General features: G+C 39.7%; 1 protein-coding gene across 2 annotated transcripts in view; it reads left to right on the top strand.

The window, feature by feature from the left end:
- Window positions 1-510: 510 nt before the first annotated feature.
- The window catches only part of crp (cropped), a 238,131-nt gene continuing 216,763 nt past the window's right edge, over window positions 511-21,878 (top strand). Inside the window, exon 1 of one of the 2 annotated variants that reach the window (XM_067153617.2) lies at window positions 511-697. In XM_067153617.2, the coding sequence (XP_067009718.1) occupies window positions 612-697 (86 nt within the window). In that variant the 5' untranslated portion in view covers window positions 511-611. Of the gene's footprint in view, window positions 698-1,030; window positions 1,314-21,878 lie in introns of those variants that run through there. The other variant, XM_067153618.2, reaches the window with a different exon arrangement.

Raw genomic sequence — 21,878 nt, 5'->3', positions numbered from 1 at the left:
CTTAAACGTAATGTTTGTATTCATGCTCTACTCTCATCAGATATATAGGTTTGGGAGGAAGACAAAAGAAGTACAGTAAACAGTTTCCGAATACCTTTGTGATTCCCTGTTTTATTTTATCTTAGAGAACATAAACGTCCATAGCGATTCCAGATTCTCCCATACAAGAGCCTGCGTAGAGGCTAGCACAGCTGGCAGATGTTTATCGGTGGCTTCCCGCCCGGCTACCAATTCACAATTCTGAGCGTGCAGCGTGAAGATTTCCGCGACAGAAAATAGTCCGCCATGTTTGAGATTCTTGCCGGTATTTGCAAATTCGTTGTCTACAACAATGTATAAAAGTGCATTTGATTAACAGTCTTCAACTTTAAACCGTATAAATATTAATATTTTTTTAAAGAACGTGTTAACGTTTGGAACGTTTCAGGCGGAGTAATCCAAGTGTGTGAAGTTGGATACTTCAGCTGTTTCCCGCCAAAGATCGCCATTACAAAACGCTGTGAGGCGTTGTATGTGTGGTTTGGCGTAGGAATCCGTGTTTAAGAAGTGTCACTTTTTTCTGTGTTTGTGAGAGACAATTACAATAAAATAACAGTGTGGATTGTTAAGATATGTCAGTATTTAATCGGAGTGAAGAACAACGTTGTATTGAAGAATTTAGACACCAAGACGAGGAAGTTATCGGCAGTTTGTGCAGGTAAGAAACCCGCCCGTCTTGTGACGCGCCGCCGTGTGAGTGGGCGGTTTTACGGTGTTTGAATTTATCTTAGCGACCGTAAATATTTAAGTTAGGCATTCTTTGAGGTGACTGACCTATTCTGCGAATGTTATTGAATATTAATATGACTCTTCCGGTCCGCAACAAAGTGTGCTACTGAGCTTATTTTTACTATCAACATCAACATTTCTCGCGGTGTCGAGACGTGGCGTGCCTGCCGGTAGGTCAGCTCAGCTGTTGTGGCTTCGCCATGTTGTCTCATAACAGTCACATGTTTTTATTGTCTTAGCGTACGACAAGATAATTCTGTGTTTATGTAGTAGTCGCATCCTTCGACTTTCGTGATATAAGAAAATTTTGGAACAGATGTGAATAATTGTGATGCGTGTACTCGCGGTATAGAAATGATTACTTCAGTGAACCACGTGGCGTGATAAACTCTCCTGTCGATTTTATAATATTGTTTGAAAAGACTTCATGGTACATCACATTCTTATACCTCATATTCCAAGAGGTTACAAAAGACTATATAATGTTTGCGTGACTTCTTCATTAGTTGAAGGGAATATTGCTGAATTTTCCGGGGATTTGAGAGGTGAGGTAATATGGTGGTGTATCCGTATCATATTTTATTAAGCTTGTGTATTCTATAGCTAATGCGATACGCTGTGTGTGCATTATGGATATTCGATTATGTCCTTGCGATACCTTCGGAAGTGTTTAGCAGATTATATTGTAAATGTTATAGTTCTTATTTTAATATCCAGTAGTAGGAAATTTGCTGGGGCTTTTGTCATGCCCTTTTGTAGATTTGCATTAGATTTGATACAGCATACGCCCGCTTGCCGTACTGTGTATGGTTAATAAGCTAGTATAATGTAGGTTTGTTTATATACTTTAATACATGTTTATTGTACCACCTCCGCATGTGTGCACGATTTTATTTTGTGAAATCCAAGAGCGACAGTCAGCCGTGTAATCATTTGATTGTTAATTAGTCTTACTATGAGGTTCATTTTTGTGTGTGTAGCGTTTAGTAATTGTTGAAACTTCATTTTAATATCTTCCATGCACACACATTGAATTTAACATTAGGAGAGCATGATTTACAACGTGCTCCCGGAATTTTTAGGTGGTTGCGTAATACTGAATTCTTGAATGTATTTTGCATTCTATGTGTGGTAACTTTTCTCGTATTTTAGTGTAGTTCTCGTGTTCATTAAGTGTCGCGGCTTTTGATTTCCCCCTTTTTTTCGGCAGGTGTTGTCATCGAATTATAGAATGCTTTCATCCCCTTATCTTATGTATATATGTGATGGTGAGCACTGTATGAGCGATCATGAATGGCTCTTACGTGACGTCAACTTTTGCGCGTTTACAATCTTGCTGTACATCATCCCTCTAGCCTAGCCTTCAGTAACATTATCATGGTGTTTACCATTAGGGACCAGATAATTATTTCTGTTATATTATTCGAAAATATGACATGACTCTCCTTAGGAGTCCTGAAAGTGACACTACTTGCTACAATTTACAGTGATATAGAACTAATGTAATGAGACTAGAAATACGGGTGTTTAATTGAAATCGAGGAGATATGGAATCCTTGATTCATAGGAGTACACTTTTCGAAGAATTCTACATGATCCCAATACTTTTCCATTTCATCGTGAATTTAGAAATTGCATGTTTTATTACAAATAGTATTCCCCACTATTGACCATTAGTCTAGCAGTTGTAGTAATATTTGGAGAGATATGACAGGACACAGTTCATGTGCGAGTTGAGGTTTTTTTTTCTCTCTCTCTTGTCCTCTGCAGCCCGTTATGTTCCGTAAATATCGGTTGTCAATGTGAGCTGTCATTGCCTGTCTTAATTTGTGTCTGGCCTAGCTCATATTGTGATCTCGTAGGCTTGAAACATAACATTTTCATAGGTCTTACTCTTCGAATTGGAATTATTTGAGATATCGTATCATTCAGGATTCTGTGTATAAAATTATGTGTTCATGTATTTTTCACCGCGTGAGGCACTTCCACCGACAGATGACAGTAATGATGCCCAGGGGATATTTTTATTCTTGGGAACTTCGAAATTGTCACTCCAGCGCCAGTGATAAGCCCAATGACTTCCCTTCCGAGATGTCGAGGCTGCTGTTCATTTTCTTCGAATATAACAACTCGTCTTATGAATCAATTTGTGGAATGACACGTGCTTGGAATCCCGAGGCTCCCATTCCAATCATATATATTATGTGTCTAGTATAGATCCTTTTTACGGCCTTCACAACCAATCTTAACAAATGAGGTGCCAAAAGAAAATTAATTTCTCAGGATAGATTTCTCGCACCGCACTGTTTCAACGTATTACATTTATAAACCGTAGTAGTCACTATAATTAAATCGTTTTGCCAAATACCAACCGACAAAATAGTTGAGTTTATCATTATGATGATGAATTAAACCAACAACGTCTCCATCGTATTCCGCAGGGAGGGTGTAGCTCTTTTCAAGAACACCTTCCAAGTTAGTACAGTCGCTCAAAGACAATAAGCGTGCGGTATTGTAAGAGTTCCTCGTAGGTGTCAAAAGCAATTGAACCTATAGTTGCAATTTTTGTTGTGGGCATCCACAGGGTTTGTAGCCTATCTCCATAGGAGTTGAAATTATATTTTGATAGTAATTAAAATTAAGTCGAATGAAATATTCATTGCAAGGATCATACAGTACCGTGCGTTTTTCTTTTTCATCAGCTACTATACCTTTCTGATCAACCCTCCTACCATTACGGTATTAAATCTCCGACAGTCTCGAGAATAGAACTCCGGTCTCCGAGGGCGACAGCTAACAGTTATACATTGTGGTATCATAATGATTACATTCGCCGGGTGTAACTGATCATTTACATTAGGCACTCATCACCAAAGGGTTTTGACGAAATTCTGCTTGATTCGAGAATTTTGTTTATCCATTGTCTAGTAGTCTATAACTCCCATCGTTGTGTAGTCCAGAAAGTAACAACAGCTGTTGTTGAATATGTAATAATCACTTTGGAAAACATCTTGGCGGCTTCTCACTTGCACACGGTAAGATTTAAAAAAATTTAAATTCTCATTTCTCTGGTTTGATTACCACATAAAACTGCGTAGCAGCCATTAGTAATAGTATTTGTTCTGATCAGTTGCTATTTCCTATGTGGGTGGGGGCAGTAGAATAACATCCATGGTATCCCCTGCTCTTAACTTGGGAGCATGGGTTGGCAAGTCCTGGCATTGTTTCCCCTTACTTGTGCCAGGCTCCTCATTTTCATCAATGCTGTCTGACCTTCCTTGGTCAACTCTTGTTCTTTTCTGACCCCAACGCTGTTAGGTTACAAGGGCTAGGGAAGGGAGTCTTTCATTTTCACTCCCTTTGTGGTACTTGTTTGCCTTTTGCTGATACCTGCATTTTTTGAAGTGTTGTTTCCCTTTGATTTTTACCTCTGGTTAGTGTTAATATCTAGGTTAGTTGCCTAGTTGTTCTTCCTCTTAAAACAATAAACACCACCAGTTATACGCAGAACAGGGTCACCCAAACTTTTTTAAAAATATGCAGGTCAGTAATTTTTTTAATACATTTTGAGTCACAGTCATCATACATATACAGAGGTAGGAAGAGAGACAGTGTGAATCCCACATAAGATGTATAGTACTTGTGTGTGGGCTTCATGGGTACAGTAGCTATATTATTTATAGTATGGCGTATAGAGAATAGCAATTACTTCATTTGTATTTTGGTGATATTGTAATAATTTTTATGATCTGTTTTCCTGCATATGGTATAATAAGGAGGAAGCTGGAAGTGAGAGGCATGGGTTAAAGGAGAAAGTTGGTTTAAATATGAAAGTTTGTTTACTTTGTATTCGTTGTTAAGGAGCCATGTGAATAGTCTTTTTTGTTTACTTTGTATTCGTTGTTAAGGAGCCATGTGAATAGTCTTTTTTTTTCTTTTTTCCAGAGTATTTTGGTTGCCACTGATAATGTATTGTATATCCGTGGGCCTAGACAACTTCCTTTTTTTTTTTTTTTCTTTTCTAAGTAATGTATTTTGGTGTGACTTACTTATTCCACTTCTGACTTTAAGCCATTTGTAACTTGTGTTCTTTGCAGAAGATCTTTAAATTTTTATGCATGTTTAGGGTCAGTGATTGCACAAATAACTGCCATTTATTAAACACCATGCTTTGCTGGAACAGTTCATGTGTTGGAAACGTCAGTGGCTTCTTGTACTTTATTTTCAGTGTGTAGTTTTGGAATGCATTGAGCTACTGGTCATATACAGTTTAACAAAATTATATAAACGATATGGAATTTCAGAATGGCAACCGAGGTTTTACGCTATGCTTCTAAATTAATTTGTATAGTGTATAAACCAATTTTGTGAACTTGGTGCGACAGGTATAAAAATGCATGAACACTTATTTGTCTGATAAGTGTGGAATTAGTGTTTTGAACTTAATAACTTGTTGATGCCTATGGTGACGGAATTTACCATGTAGAAGTAAGATGGCCAAGGCGTAGTCAGACGTTGGTGGAAAGATTCTTTTGATCTGCAAGAGAAAATCCCACAAATTTCTGTAGTAGGAAGGTCATGTGAGAATTGTTAAGATCACCAATTTGTTGTCCTGCATGGCATTTCTAGTTCACACTGGCGAACATTTGAATGACTTTAACATGGTATTTAAAGACAAAGATAAATATATTAGGTACGTCCTACAGTGCTGTTAAATCATTTTACTTGATTTTTTTTACGTTGCACGTACACAGATAGGTCTTATGGCAACGATAGGATAGGAAAGGCCTAGGAGTGGGAAGGAAGCGGCCGTGGCCTTAATTAAGGTACAGCCCTAGCATTTGCCTGGTGTGAAAATGGGAAACTCGGAAAGCCATCTTGGGCTGCCGACATTGGGTTTTGAACCCACTATCTCCTGGACGCAAGCTCACAGCTGAACGCCCCTAACCACACAGCCAGCTCGCTTGGTTTAGTTGATATTGAAGCTGTTCATTTTATTAGAAATGAAATCGAAAATTGCATGGTAGTAAAATATTTACAGTTTGGGCGGGCCACAAAAAAAGAACTTGGTGAGCTGAAAGTCACCCTCGGGCCAGTTTGAGCGACCATGAACGAAATAAAGTTATCGAGATGACCCTCTTTTGAAACTTTGCTTTCTTAACAAGTAAACGGTCTTGGTTGTGCTTAGCTCTCCGAAAGAATGGTGTGTTGTCCGAGTTTATTGGAAGTTTTTCTGTTGCTGTCAGAGGAATTAGGAGAATGCTGTAGATATCTCCTTGCAGTTTTTTATTACTATTGTATTATGCATTTTCTGGTTTTTAATCACTTGCAGAGGGTAAGTTATGTGTAAGATTGAAAAAGGAAAATTGATGGTAAAAACAGAGTATAAAAGAAACCAGCAGCCTTTTAAAATGACGGTCTTCAACTCAGAATTATTTTTTAATTTTCAGGGGTGTTATCGTAAAATACTTTTTTCTCTATACTCGTTCATCAGCAAGTAGGCCCTACTTGGTCCTCAGGAATGTTGTTGATGTTGCTCATGGCAAATTGAGTGACTGAACGCTAATTTTATATTGAAGGTTACACGACGAAGGTGGCAACTGAAAATTATGTACTCTTCCTTGTATGTGTACACTATTCACGGAAACTAACCTGGTAAAGTGCTGCTCTCTCGTCAGCATCCTATATGTTTATGGTTCGTTCTAGTTGACAATTTGTTGCATAATTCTGTATTGACTTTGGCATCCACTACTGAAGCTGCAGCAGGCTACACCTTATTTTTTGTTGATTTGACAAGAAACGTGAATAGGTCGTCTGCATCCACCTAATCATTTTCCTTCACTCTTTTTGCCTTGAATGAATTATATAGGCCGCCTCTGTGGTGTAGTGGTTAGCGTGATTAGCTGCCACCCCCGGAGGTCCGGGTTCGATTCCCGGCTCTGCCACGAAATTTGAAAAGTGGTACGAGGGCTGGAACGGGGTCCACTCAGCCTCGGGAGGTCAACTGAGTAGAGGTGGGTTCTATTCCCACCTCAGCCATCCTGGAAGTGGTTTCCCACTTCTCCTCCAGGCAAATGCCGGAATGGTACCTAACTTAAGGCCACGGCCGCTTCCTTTCCTCTTCTTTGTCTATCCCTTCCAATCTTCCTCATCCCCCGCAATGCCCCTGTTCAGCATAGGTGAGGCCGCCTTGGCGAGGTACTGGTCATTCTCCCCAGTTGTATCCCCGACCAAGAGTCTGAAGCTCCAGGACACTGCCCTTGAGGCGGTAGAGGTGGGATCCCTCGCTAAGTCCGAGGGAAAAACCGAACCTGTAGGGTAAACAGATGATGATGATGATGAATTATATATTGTAATATATCACCCGGTGGTAGGTTTTTAGGTTTCCGGGTTTTTTTTACATGCATCCTGAGACCTAGTCAAGGGTTTTGTTTGTAACTAACGTTAAATTGTTATTATGTGAGGCAAATGTAGTAGGATGGGTTACCCAGGAGAAAGGCCTAATGGAGAAATAGAAGGAGACCAAGACGATGGTTAGACTGTTTCTGATGACTTAAAAGATAAGAGGTGTGGAAGTAAACAAGGCCACCAATTCAGTTACAAATTGAGAATTGTGGAGGCATTTAGTAATTGGACAGAAGCTTGCTGCAGATTGAATGATGAAAGGCTAAACAGTCTATAATGAAGATGTGTATATGATGTGTAAATTATTTATGAGCGTTATTACGTGTGTTATATCGTAATTTTTTCGTATTGCGTTCGTTCTCGACGGCTTCGCGTTTCTCCACATTGCTTAGTGTAAGCTTCTCTTTTGCAGTTTTCGAACATCCCATTGTTTGGCTTCGTCTGGGAATGGGATTAAATGACTGCTCAAGCTGCTGTTTAATATTCTATGTTTCAGTAAACTATATTCTATTTCGTACGGTATTGATGGTTCTGGGTACTAATGATTGTAACGTGATGAAACAGAAGCGTCTGTTTTGAAGTATCTCGTATTATTTAGTTTATTTTCCGGGTTGAACCGTGTTGTTTTCTGTATATTACGTACAGTTTGCCGACGTTTCGAATGCATTGCAGTATTCTTTGTCAAGGCGACTGACATACCCTTACTCGATCCGAGGTATAATCAAGTCTCCCAGGTAGCAATGTCGTATTAGACAGGAGCATTAACGCCCCCCAGGCCTAATTGTATTTCTGAGTAAATGTTTCGTTAGTATTGTATACTTGTATTCAGATTTTTATTTGGTCGAATAAATCCGTCGTTATAATAATAATAATAGCGGACTTATTCCGGCTGCAGCACAGGATGCCATGTCATTGCTGTGGGTTCATTGAATTGCTTGTTCTGATATAGTGTAGACTGACCGATGTGTTAAGAAATACATCTATTGAAATGGGCTTATAACGCCTTTAAGAATATAATATTGTAAACTTTCTACTATCTACAGGTTGTTTTGCTCCTAATGTCCTCCCCAAAAATATAGCGGTAACGGCGCCGATGGGTGTAGATCTCTTTAGTTATATTGTTATTTCATCGTCAGGACAGATATCGTCACTGTTTAAACCTCGAGCATCATATGACCAGTTGTCCTGCACGCTATTCCTACGTTAAGCATAAGTCGCCAATCCCTTGTACCCGAAATTTTATTGGCTTTTTGTCGCGTACTGCCGGATTGAATGTCTATAGAGAGGCTACGTGAGTCGGTTGGTCTTGCGTGAGCATTAAATCGGTCGCCAGTCAAACTACGTGGATATGGCCATGTGCTTTGGGTCACTTAGCTATCAGCATTCATTCAACAGATAGGCAAATGCTGGGGCTGTACCTCAAGGTAATGATCGCTTCCTTCATAGTCCTGACGCGATTGTGAAAAAAGAGGCAAATTATACTTGCGTATTTAATACTGTTCGCTTGGGAGAGCGTGGTTAGGACAACGGCTTAGCTGCTGTCTTTCCATTTGGATGGCCGTGGATCGAATTCTAGTGCTTCTCGAGGTAGAATTTTCAATGGAAAATCGCATGGTGCCGAGGACATCTAACCAAAATTCAAAATAAAGCCATGGTTGCTCCAGAGACCCCAGTAACTGAGTTAAGGTTAAGAAGCAGCCCTGAGGGTGGTTTTCCGTGGTTTCCCATTTTCACACCTGGCAAATGCTGGGACTTTCTGTGCCTTAAGTTCACGGCCGATTCCTAACACTCCTAGCCCTTTCCCTTCGTCGCCACAAAACCTGCGTTATTGTGACGTCAAGCAAATTGTAAAAATAATATTAATAGTAATGAGTAGGAGTGATGTGTTCCTAGACTTCCTGCGTGATATGTGAATGGCGTGTAATTTGAAGGAATGATCCAAAACCCTCCGGCGTGATAGTCATGGTTACTTCCAAATGTCTTGTCCTTTCCTTCTTTTTATTCGTCCTCATTTCCTTATTACAACAAAAAATGACGGTGCGGCTCTTGGATAAGCCTTCGACTATGGAGATCGGAGTTCAAATCTCTCTCGCTCCATGAGAGGAATATTGTCTGAGGAACGGAGAGTAAATTCAGATTCCCGGGAAGCGCTTTGCCTTTCGCATAAAAGAAATCAGTTGTAATATTTCGCGTTAACCAATATTGAAAAACGCAACTTCTTACTTGACAGCTGATATTCCTGCCCCTGAGCTCTTTTAGTACTACTATTTACTGTAGTTGAATTGACTGGTATGCGCTGAACGCGAGCTAGATGAACAGATGTCTTGCCGTGGCCCCGCTTTTAACTTCGTCCTTGGCCCATTCGGCCGCCGGAGAAAGCCGAATGTCTTCAAGGAAGAGAGAGAACGAGAGGTTGAATGGCTGTGTAGCCATAGTAAGAAAGACTGGTCGGTTACCTCGCTTACGTTCCTACCGCCAGATTTTGTTCATCCTCTCCGTAATTGTAAGGACCATTTTGGCTCCGTCTTAGACTGTTTTTTCGTATGGGATTGAAACCGTATTTCCTCGAGTTCACAAATGACAGTTTCTTTTGGTAGTTACGTACTGTGCATGTAATATGTAATGAAGAAATGTGTGATGTATTTAAATATAGGTTAGGCATATAGCGTTCTTAAATGGCACATCCTTGTAAACATTCATGACTTTATTTAACACGAGGACGAATTAACAAAATAGCGTGCATATTCAAGGGAGAGTAACGCTGTTTTTTATCAGTACCACTTTCCATGTTCACGGCGGAGAACCGCGGCACCGTTTGTCATGGGTATGGGTGGGGTTTAAGACGTAATGCGTTTCCTGTGTTCTGCTTTGGCCCTATTGAAAATCATTACTTAATTTGCTGGAATGCGAAACCAGGAGGCTCGGATTGCGAGTCGAGTTGCTACGTGTCAGAAGACTTCTTGATGTTTGTGCGCTAGTGTATTACACAGCGCAATTGTGTACCCCGAATTGAATAATCCGTGTATGTTGTCTACGAATATGAGCCTTGTTGACAATAGGCTACACACTAATAATTAACTGCTGCAGCTGAAAAGTCGTAGAGCAGTACTTACAGGAACGAAAAATCTTTTATACGGAAAATTATTTTTTCTCTCTCGCTGTACCAAATAAGGCCGTGGCTCTTCACTGAACGGTCAGTGTACTTTCCTTCCGTTCTGCGAGTATCGGGTTCGAGTCCCAGCGGAACCGGAGATTTGAACGGTTTATTGTTGATTCCTCGTTTAATACATATCTTCATTCGCACACAAGACACTCCACTGCCAATCACCAAAACGCGCAATAGTGAATACATCCCTGCGCATAAGGTTGGCGCCAGGAAGGGCATCCGATAGTAAAACAGTACCACATCCAAGTGATCACTTCGATGAATTTGGGAAAACTGCCTGGAAAGAAAAAGGCTATGTCAAATAAGCATTCCATTTAATTACAATATAGAGCAAACGCACTTAATCCTTCTCAGGTCAGTGACACTATAAGTGACGGAAACCCGTACAGCATTTCAGCATTGTTCTTGGTCATGTCTTTCACACCATGTTCTCTTGTAACTTTTATTCGTTAAATTTCGTAGAAATTTTCGAAAAGAGGTGGTATAGGCCTATCACTCTTTTCAGGATTATGTTCTCAAAGGACTGGAGAGTTCTTAAACTCGAGAGTCCGTTTTTAGTTGGCCAAAACTTCAAGAATTTCATTCTGTTCCACTTGTACGTAAAACAGTCCGTTGCCAGAAATCTAATAATTAGAAGTGATTCGAAATATTGACCGCGGTCAGGATCTTCTGGGCGTTAAAACGTGTGTGTACTTACGCCTAAATTGTTACATGCCTTCAAGCGTAAAATGGCAATGCTCGCAGTGGTAAAATGAACTAATATCATCTCTACCTCGTTCGCCCGTGAACAATTCAAAATGTGACCTTATTATTTTGCTCATTAATGCCATATTTTGCATGTTGTTATCAGGACAGTACGTAACCATTCGTATCGGTATCATAGGATCCTCCGAGACACAATCATCCTGCCAAGAGGGCTCCAACACTCAGCGTTGAGTCGCTGGCTGTAATGGTGTACTGCACCACTACTTCTTATTCTTATTCCACTGTTTTTCTCACTCCGGTGGGCTAATTCAGTCCTGTTTTGCGATCAAATGCCCTTCCTTACGCCAACCCTATGCGGAGGGATGTAATCACTATTGCCTGTTTCTGTGTTGTGTAATATGAAGGGAAAAGTGTTGAGACCATCACGCAGTTCCCAAACCAGAAGAATTAATCAAACCCTGGATGCACTGAACCGAAGGCTTCAATGCTGACCATCAGCGAAGGAGTCAAACGGTGTACTCCATTACTATAGTAGGGTAGTCTGGCCAGACTAATAATGCCTCTTTTTTTTTTTAATGAGATTCTTTAGGTCAGGGAATACAATCTGTCTATTGGGCTTGCCTGTTCTTGTCTTCGATAAACGTCTTAAACTCGAGAGTACTGATACATGAAATAATTCTATAGGTAGACAATACACTATCTAGAAGCAAAATTTATACATTAAGTTTTGCTGGAAACAGGATCCATAAGAGTAGTTTAACGGTAATGTTCCCGTTAGTTTCTCTTACGAACCCACCATGTATGGAAAAGCTCTTGGGGTGCCTGAAGTTGCACAGGGGGTAAACAAAGCATTGTATTAAGGCTCTTTCCCGTGCGATAGAACAGACATCTTCGTTGGAAAAGCAGCCCGCAAAGTAAGCTATTTGTAAACTTAAATGCTGGTTTTACCATCCGTTGGTAAAGTAACGTGTAGCTTGCCTTCCGCGCCGATTATATTAGGTTGCAAGGCATAGGGATTCTTTCATTTTCGCGCCCTTCGTGGCCCTCTTCTTTCTTTTGCTGATACCTCCATTTTTCGAAGTGTCAGACCCCTTCAATTTTTCCTGTCTAATTATTGTTAATAGAGGATGGTTAAAACAATAACCACCATCACGCTCTCTGCGTAAAAGGGCATTTCCATTCGACCACTCCCGGATAGCGCTATCGGCGCGTTAAGTATCGGCCACTGCGAGGGCCGATAAGATTTAACTTGTCGGGCTTGAAAGCTGAACATCATTAGCTATATTTTTTGTGACATGCAACTTAAATTAGTGCAGTATGTTGATAAAAACATGATACCTTAACAGTGATCGGTATCGTGTTACAGGTTTGTAATCCTAAATGCATCCCTTGAGTTGCAACAGTCACACCTCTCTTTGTAAATCATCTCAGCTTTAATTTTAGTTTTTCAGTTTTCAAGCACCCGTTATACTTGTTATATATACAGTATGTACCTATTCTACCTATTCTATTCGTACAGGCTGTTTACTTTAGTACTTCAACGCACTGCCAGAAAATAATAAACTGAAAATTATTTTATTCACTGAACATATATTCAACAAAGCCTTCAGAAAACATATATCTACTGTATCTGTTTGCAATCACGTTAACAAAACATACCGCTTCTAATCAAGAAAGGTGCGCCCATAATCCTGTATCTTCTATCCATACAAGCAAATTGAACACTTGAAATAAACAAAAAGATATAGGGTTCCTGGAACTTGTTAGTATCTACTGGAATATCCCCCAGTTATAGCTGCCTTACATCGTAGCCGCATAGAATTACGCTAATTTCTTGCACATGTCCGGGCTGATTTTCTTCCATTCCTGAAGAATCATATTTTTAAGTTCCTCCTTCGTACGTACACGCCTACGGAGATTCCTCTTCAACGTAGTCCAAAGATGTTCAATGGGATTTAAATCTGGAGGCTGGGGAGGTGTTCTAAGCTGCTTGGGAATGTTCCAGATCAACCATGTCTTATTAACATCAGCAGTGCATTTTGGGTCATTATCATACTGGAATATATAAACAGGTGATATCCCCACTTTTTTGGCACTCTGCTTCACGTTTTCCTTCAGGATTTCTTTTTAGCCCTCCTTGTCCATTATTCAGTCAATGAAATGTATGTTACCCACACCTCTGGCTGACGTACAGCCCCAAAGCATTACAAGACCCACCGCCGTAGTTTACAGCTGGGAGTGTATTCACCACATCATTGTCCATATCAATTTTTCTCCATATTCTGTGGTTGCGATCTGATCCAAATTGGGATTATTTTTGTCTCATCAGACCAGATAGCATCATTCCAGAATGTTTTTTCCTTATTTATATCCTCCTTAGCGAATGTCAGTCTAAACCGTCTGTCTGTTCTACTTACATATGGCCTTTTCCGAGGGATCCTTCCATAGTACCCATGCCGATACAGGATCCGACGGATGGTGCAGTTGCTGATCTTTCCACTTCGTTCCTCTGTGAGTTACCTCAATACTGATGCACTTAAATTTCGAATCTGGCTTTACCAGCCGAACAAAAAACCATTCTTCCCTTTCAGTTGAAACACTTTCTCCTGCGTTTCGTTGGCGTGTTCTTAATAGTGCCTTTGTATTTAAATTTATCAAGCACATATCGCACCGTAGAATGTGTTCTATTGACCAATTGTCCCATCTTTCGTAATGAAAATCCTTTAAGTGCCAGTTTAAATATAGTGTTTATAAGCTTCGTACTTAACTCTGCATTCCTACCCATGTCCACCACAGATACACTAGGAAGGAGAGTAACGCACTTTACCAATCGTATGCCGTCACTGAGACTTTTCCGTGCATCGCAAACAAACAGTGGGCATTATCCTGTCCATGTGTACGAATACAACTGGTACATGCATTTGTCGCTGCCGGCACATTCATATCAAATATTCTTGCTTGTTTGGAAATAAGTATGGTTTTCACTAACGAATAATCATTGACAAACCATGTTTTTACCTGCAAAGTTCGTTTTATTTCAATTTTTCAATTGTTAATGTGAATATACAAGACTTGATAAGAAATTGAAGCATGTACAAATAACAGAGCCACATACTGTATATGCCAACGCTGACTTACAGTGACAGTCAAAATTTTTCGGACAGAATAATCTATACATGTAATACCCCTGTTATTGAAGAAAGAACAGGTTATGAAAATTCGAAATTACTACACTCTGAATTTAATGCACTCCGTAGGTACTGTAATTATCCGATTGTGATTTGTAGATGAATTTACAAAGTAATAATACCTTTTTCTTATTTGAGATACGAAAATTTGCTGGTCAATATTTTTCGGACAGGAGATGTTTAGTTACTCGAGGCATGCTGTGCAGGCAGGTCTCGGTCAGTGCCTTCCTCATGCACAAAGCAGACGTAATGATTCATGAGTGAAATGGGACGCAGAGGAAAGAACAGTACATTTGATCAAAGGCAATTAGTAATATTCCATCATGAAAAAGGGGGAAACATGACACAAGTTGCAGATTTGCTGGACATGAAGAAAAGTACTGTTAACAATATTATCTGCCGATACAAATTTCGAGACAGAATTGAAAATTTGCCACAGACAGGTTGCCCGAGGGTCCTTACTAGGAAAGAAGAGAGGCCAGTATTGTAAGAAAAGTGAAAAGAAATCCACGTCTTACTACAACCACTATTGCTGCTGCAGTTGAGAGCGAATTTGGAAGGATCAGTGCAAGTACAATCCCAGGGGTGTTATATAGAGGTGATTATCATGGGCGAACTGCAAGAAGGAAGCCCTATATCAGGGATGGCGAACCTATGCCACGCATGTCTTCGGTGGCACGCCACATGAACATAGCAATAATATAATAATACAATACGTCTTGACTACAGACAATACATATCTTATGGGGTTTCACGTGTAGGAAATAAATATCAAAAATCTAATTACTAGTTCCATTCAGACGTGCAATATGGCAACACTGCTACACTGATAGGTCCGAAAGTGAAGTGAGATAGTTTCGTTTTCTGATGGTTTTTATACGGACATCGCAAACATGTTTTCGGGGCCGAAAAGAACAGAAACTTAACACAGGTATTTTTCAAGAATTCGGACTGATAAAAAGATGCGTTGCCTGTGTTCGAAAACAATCATATCCCCCCCACGTTTAATGTAAAGCGCAATTTCGAGACTGGTCATTCAAATGTTTGTTCCATTTCAAATGAAGAAAGAAGACAGTTCGTTTCAAAAAATATGGAACATTACACAAAACAAACTAGTTCTTTTGTATCATCTTTACAGCCAAGGAATAATATCAATGCGGCTGTTTCTTTCTGTCTCACTGCATAGCACAGCATGCATGGGAAACCGATTTCTGATGGTGAGTTGTTGAAAGAAAGTTTCTTATTGACGTCCGACACATTATTTGACAAGTTCCCTAACAAACAACTAATAATGAACAGAATAAAAGGAATGCTAGCCAGCTGAACTGCTGTCAAGGCTAGAATAATAAAAATGAGTGAAGAAGTTTCGGAGCAGTTGAAAGCTAATTTGGATAACTCTCACATGTATGCGGTATGTTTTGATGAACGCATGAATGTGACCTTACAAACAAGGATAGCATTTTAACTGTTGAGGGTAAAATCTACAACATGGAAAGATAATGAAGCTAGTGGAGGAAGTGAAGTCCATTGGCAATATTAGTACTTTTGATTTTTTATATCTAAAGCTTTTTTTTTTTTTACGTCGCACCGACACAGATAGGTCTTGTGGCGACGATGGGATAGGCCTAGGTGTGGGAAGGAAGCGGCCTTGGCCATAATTGAGGTACAGCCCCATGGAACATGCAATCAAATGTATTTACAAGATATATGTATAATAAATGAATGAATAACATATTATGAAACATAATCGGGAATTTTGAAAGGAAGTCGTGGGGGGTGGGTAGGGGGAGGTGATGTAGATTGTAGACATCCCTTAATGGAAAACAACAAGTGGCACAGTCAACAGATGAGAATACTAAACCAGACTTAAAATGGCACACTAGTTGGAAAAGGTTCGCCATCCCTGCCCTATATCAACAAAATAAATAGGATCAAGCGACAACGATTTGTTAAGGAGAGTCTTAGCAAAGATATGAACTGGTGGAAGACTGGAATTTTCTGCAATGACTCGAAATGCAACTTTTCTGGCTCAGATGGGCGCATCATAGTTGGGGGACAGCCCAAAAAAGAGTTTGAAGAAAGAAATATGAAGGCAACTGTAAAACCTGGAGGGGGACATATTATGGTGTGGGGCTGTATGTCAGCTCAAAGAGAGTGTGGGCTGATTCTTATAGATGGAAACATGGTTCACTGCCAGTATCTTCAGATTTTAAAAAACAACCTGAAGAAAAGTGCAAAAAATATGTGAGTTGGGGATTGTTTTTTATCTCATCGGGACAACGCCGGAAACATACGGCCTATAATGTACGGCTATGGTTGTTGTTCAACTGTCCGAAAGTTGTGAATCCTCCCCCACAAACTCCTGACATTAACCCCGTAGAGAATTTATGGGATATACTGGAAAACAACATCATGTAACATCCCATAAATTCCAAAGCTGATGTGAAGAGACGACTGCAAGAGGAGTGGGGAAAATTCTACTACAAGAAAATGGTGGAGAGCATGCCGAGACGCCTGACTGAATTGCTTCGCAGGAAGGGAAGAATCACGGAGTATTAATATTCCTACATGGACCCCATCTTTCATATTTTTGTTGTACTTTAGCATTTTTGTCCGAATATTTACGAACGGACAATTTTGTATTATTGTAATTACATTCATAAGTTTCAGGGTATGATGCGCAAAGGTATCACCGAGATATCACTATAAAATTTGTCACAAATGGAACATAACAATTGCTTTTACACATATCAAGTGAAAAATTCCTGGCACATTAAGAAATACCGTCGTTATTTGAGAAATATGAAAACATACTTAAGGCTTGTAGACAGGACTGGTTTATGTCGTATTTCGCTGCTGATGCCGTCTTTTGTTTTTTTCTTGAGGTCCAGGGCTAGCACCGAGGAATGCGAGTGCTATGTCTGTGGATTCTCATTATCTTTGTCCATTATGAGTAGAGCGGCTAGTTCAAAAATCAAAATGGAGGTGAACAGTATTCATTTTTCGATGAGGCAAATGAACAGGTTATTGTTAAATTACAAGACCTTAAGCTATTGCCGAAGTAGCATGATCCCTGGACCAATAAATAACTTAATGAATCAGTTAGGGCACAAGTCCACAACTCGTCGTGATCAAAGAACTTCAGCGAACAAAGACATTACATACGAAGTTGTTCAACGTGTGAGACAAAAGACATGTGTGTCACTGTGAGCGTAACACCAAATGTACTTGTAAAGTGGTAAAGTACGCATACATAATATACTCCAAAAATGAAATATTTCTTAATGTGCCAGGAATTTTTCACTTGATATGTGTAAAAGCAATTGCTGTGTTCCATTTGTGACAAATTTTATAGTGATATCTCGGTGATACCTTTGCGCATCGTACCCAAGTTTCAAATTTGTGTATCATGAAATTTGCATGCTTATTTTTGGTACCTATCTCTGTAACTGTTCATTCTGAAGTAAGCACAATTTTTTTTTTTTTTTTTCCGTTAGGGCCATCTATGGACCACGGTGCTTGTGTTTTAGCTGTTTCTTAATGTCATCGTCATTGTTTGCCACTATTGGTGTTCTTAGCGGTTTGTTTGGCAGCTGTTTTCTTGTTGGTACCTCGGGCTTTCCTGATGGCCCAGTAGTCCTTCATTTTCCGGCTAAATTCAATCTTGCGTTCCTCAGACCATTTCCTGGCCTCGTCGTTTGGTCTGTGAGTAACTTCTGTGAGAGATGTTACAAAGGATTTAGTTTTAAGAGTTGTATGATAGTTACTCCGATCAGCTATGTCATTTTGATTTATATGGAGTTCCGAAAGATCCTTCTCTACTTGCTTCATCCACACGAATCCAGTAGCTTTGCCCTTGTTAGCAGCCTTGAAGATCCTATGGGATAATCTATTTGAGTCCATTCTGGATAGGTGTCCGTAAAAAGCCAGTCGCCTTCTCCTGACGGTATCTATGAGATTTTCTTGGTGTTTATATAGCTCACGATTTGGTTGGTACCATCAGCTTCCATCTGGTAAAATTTTTGGTCCCACTATCCGTCTCAGGAACTTTCTTTCTTGTACCTCGAGGGCTCTTAGTGGGGTCTTCTTAGTTAAATATAGACACACTGCTGCATAGAGGACTGAAGGTCTGATTACTGCATTGTAGTGTCTTAGTTTGACATTCGACAGATTTTTTGAAGCATATAGCTTTCTACAGGCATGGTAAGCCTTATCTAGTTTGAGTATCCTGTGTTCAAGAGCCATTGTTTCGGTGAGGTCCTCTCAGAACCTTTCCCCAAGGTACTTTACACTTTTGACTCTCTTGATGTAGATGTTATCACTGACTCGTCTTTCCAGGGGCATCTTTGATGTTAGTAACAAACTCAGTCTTTCCTATGTTGATCAAAAGACCCGTTTTAGTCGCTATTGAGTGCAGTATTTGGAGCTGAATAGTAGCCTCCTGTATGTCATTTGCCAATAAAGTCAGATCGTCTGCAAAGGCTAGGCATGGTATCCTTAGGTTGTTGGCTTTAATCCCGATCCGCAATCCAGTGTTTTCTGGAAGGAATCTCATCCACTCTCTAATTATCTTTTCCAGAACGCAATTAAATAATATACATGAGATGCCATCTCCTTGTCTCACCCGTGTTTTAATGGCGAAACTCTCCGAGAGTTGTCCTCTAAACTTTACTCTGGCTGTGGTATTGTGCAAGGTGGCTTGCACCAGCCTATTGATCTTGTCGTTAAGTCCTAGACAATTATATGTTATTAATCTTTTTTTTTTTTTTAATTCTAAGGGAACTCTGCCTGTCCGAAAAATTATGACGGTCACTGTAACTTCGCGTTGCATAGTGGTTCAGGCATCCGCTTCATAATGTGAGGTACGAAGGTTTGAGTCCATTTGGCCGGATTTTTTTAAATTAGCTGTTTTATTCATCTGCATGCCTTTTGATACCATACGTTCTTTTATTGATAAAATATATTCAAATGTTTAATCACAGTATTATACTTGTTATAGGCCTACAGAAATGCTTTACTTCTGTATGCTACTTATATGAAGTGGTGTTATGGAATGATTAATAAACATTAGAATGAAATCTTATCAATAACAGGAAGCTTTAGAATTAAACGAGACCACAGAGTTAGTTGCGAATAGAGGATCGTGGATACACATATTTAAATCACAGAAGCCTGCAGACAAAATGTTCAGAGGCAATAAATCTGAAAGAAGATTTATACTGTACCAGTGGCTGAGAACAAAAGGGTTAAAAGTTTTAAAAGTGCATTTTTTTATATTTTCCATATTATAATGAATTTTCATTTTTTAAAATATGTAACAAGTGTGTTTTTGTGAAGCGATGATGTAAAACTGCTAAAACTCTTGTCTCTGCTTGAAAAATCATGGATTTAGAATTGTAAGACTTTCGTTCTCTGCCATCGATATGTGTATGCAAGTACGTAAGTGACATGAGTTAAAAACGGTAGAGAACATAAATAATTTTGAATTTAAATTAAGTATAAAGACAAAGCCTAATTCAGACTCGAACCTGCACACCTTCTATTTCGAAGCGAGCGCCTTGACCACTCTGCTACGGGAACGCTTTCCAAAATGCGGACTTCCATGGCGGTTTATAACAGGTGAAAATGTAAACGTTAAATTCTTGTGATTTTAAGTCCAAATCGGTATAGATTTTGAACCCACATAGATGAACCTCCCAAAAGCTTGATGAATCGTTGTCTGCAAACACTGATTAACAGCTAATGCAAGTACAGCTAAACCGCGACGATCGAAATAACCTTCATACATTTGACGATAGACAGCACCTCACTCAAAAGCGAGAAATTGCTGAAAATCAGTCTAGCCAACCCCGAATATCCGGCGCCCAGCTGTTACTTAACTGAATTATATCGATAACTGGTCGCGGTAGACTGTTTTTTGTTAATTCTGCCTATCAATTATTTTCACTTCGTCCTGTACTACTGCCAGGTGGAATGGAACATCAAATTAGGTTAGGCTATATTTAAACGCAGTGTAAGAAGTCTATAATGTGAAATTCTGGGATCGCATCGTTATTTGTTCTGTACCAAACTGCCTTGGAGGAGACTCGGATATACTCCAATGTTAGTGTTGCCTGCCGTTTCTTGGAAGAAGTGAAAGCTGAATAGAGCAACGCATAGCTTTAAACATAGGTTCATCTCCACACACACACTTGCAGAGAGAAGCAGCTTTTAAATTAGCTAAGAATGTTAAGAGCACTAGGTACTCTGAGAGAACATCCGTCCCGTCTCACTGCACAGTCTGTTAACAGATCACCAATAGTTCTCAGGCTATATTCACAAGGTTCCTCAGAACTTGCTTCTGGTGTTGCATGAAATATAACCTAGATCATAAATGCCGGACAAACTGTCGTGCCTACATTTCCTCTTCTGAAATGTTCCTGGTATAAAAACTTTGTATTGGCAGCCATGAAAGATGTATCGCAGGTCCTTTATTTATCCTCTCAAATATTCACCGCGCCTGCTTTCATTTATGAATTGCTGTATTAATCTGTGATTCTGCCTTCCATGGTTACAGGGCACTGTTGCTTTATCCTTCTAGTTAGCCATGAACGTCCATTATACTAGATAAAGGGACATGTATAGTACTGTGTACTTGTTAGATTTATTTTTATATGTTTATCTACTTTGAGCTATCATTTGACGTGCAAAAATCATAACGTTGAAGTAAGAAATTGTCTCAGCCACAAACTTGGTTTCTTTGAGCATGTGGGTTGAAATAGGGGGTGCCTCTTCTGCTATCCGACTTTGTCTCAGAAAATGAAAGTACCAAAAGCAGTTGAAATTACGTTTATAACCTATTATTCAAATTATATAAGTAGTTGTGAGTTGTATGACGAGGTGCATAAGTAGCTTAGTAAATGGACTTGCGGAATAACTATAATAATATTTCCTTTAGTTTTGATTGTAAACCTATTTGCAACGTCTTTTTGGAGCCCCACTAAGTAACCTCATGCGCCAGAGGGCATTCCTCACAGCTCTTCAAGACCTATCTGACAATAGCAGAGTAAACGGAGCTTCCCTGTTATTTCCTGACACGCTTGTGATATGAATTGTTGTGAGTTACATAAGGAAAGAGAAGTGACTTAAAAGTAGATGTTTCTAAAGACGGCAGATTTGATAGAAGGAACTGTGAAGGCACTAACGAAGGTAGATATTGGCAATCATCCACTGCTAAAATCAGAAAGGACGGACGATCCAAATGATTTTTCATTTATACTCTTCACAGCCACGGTTCAAGAATTGTGCAATAACTTTTTACCATGTGTAGGTCCCAACTAGGAATCGACCGAGCCAGTTGGCCCTGCGGTTAGGTTGCGTAGGTGTGAGCACGCATGCGGGAAATAGGTTCGAATTCCACCGTCGGTAGACCTGAAGATGGTTTCCCGTTTTCACACCAGGCGAATGCTGGGGATGTATTTTAATTAAGACCACTTTCTTCCCAATCCTTGCGTCGCTGAAAATGTTCGATTTGTCAGTGCGATGTTAAACCAACAGGGAAGAAAACCCCGTAAGAATCCACTATTTGAAACACTGAGGTCTGGGATACCATACGAAATTTTTAAATGAGCCGTACTCCCTCTTATTTCTTCAGTACATCTATGAAG

The sequence above is a fragment of the Anabrus simplex genome, chromosome 9 (genome assembly GCF_040414725.1).
Source record: "Anabrus simplex isolate iqAnaSimp1 chromosome 9, ASM4041472v1, whole genome shotgun sequence".
Classification (NCBI taxonomy): Eukaryota; Metazoa; Arthropoda; class Insecta; order Orthoptera; family Tettigoniidae; genus Anabrus; species Anabrus simplex.
The sequence above is the reverse complement of the archived record's forward strand: the minus strand, read 5'-3'. Positions and strand labels throughout refer to the sequence as shown.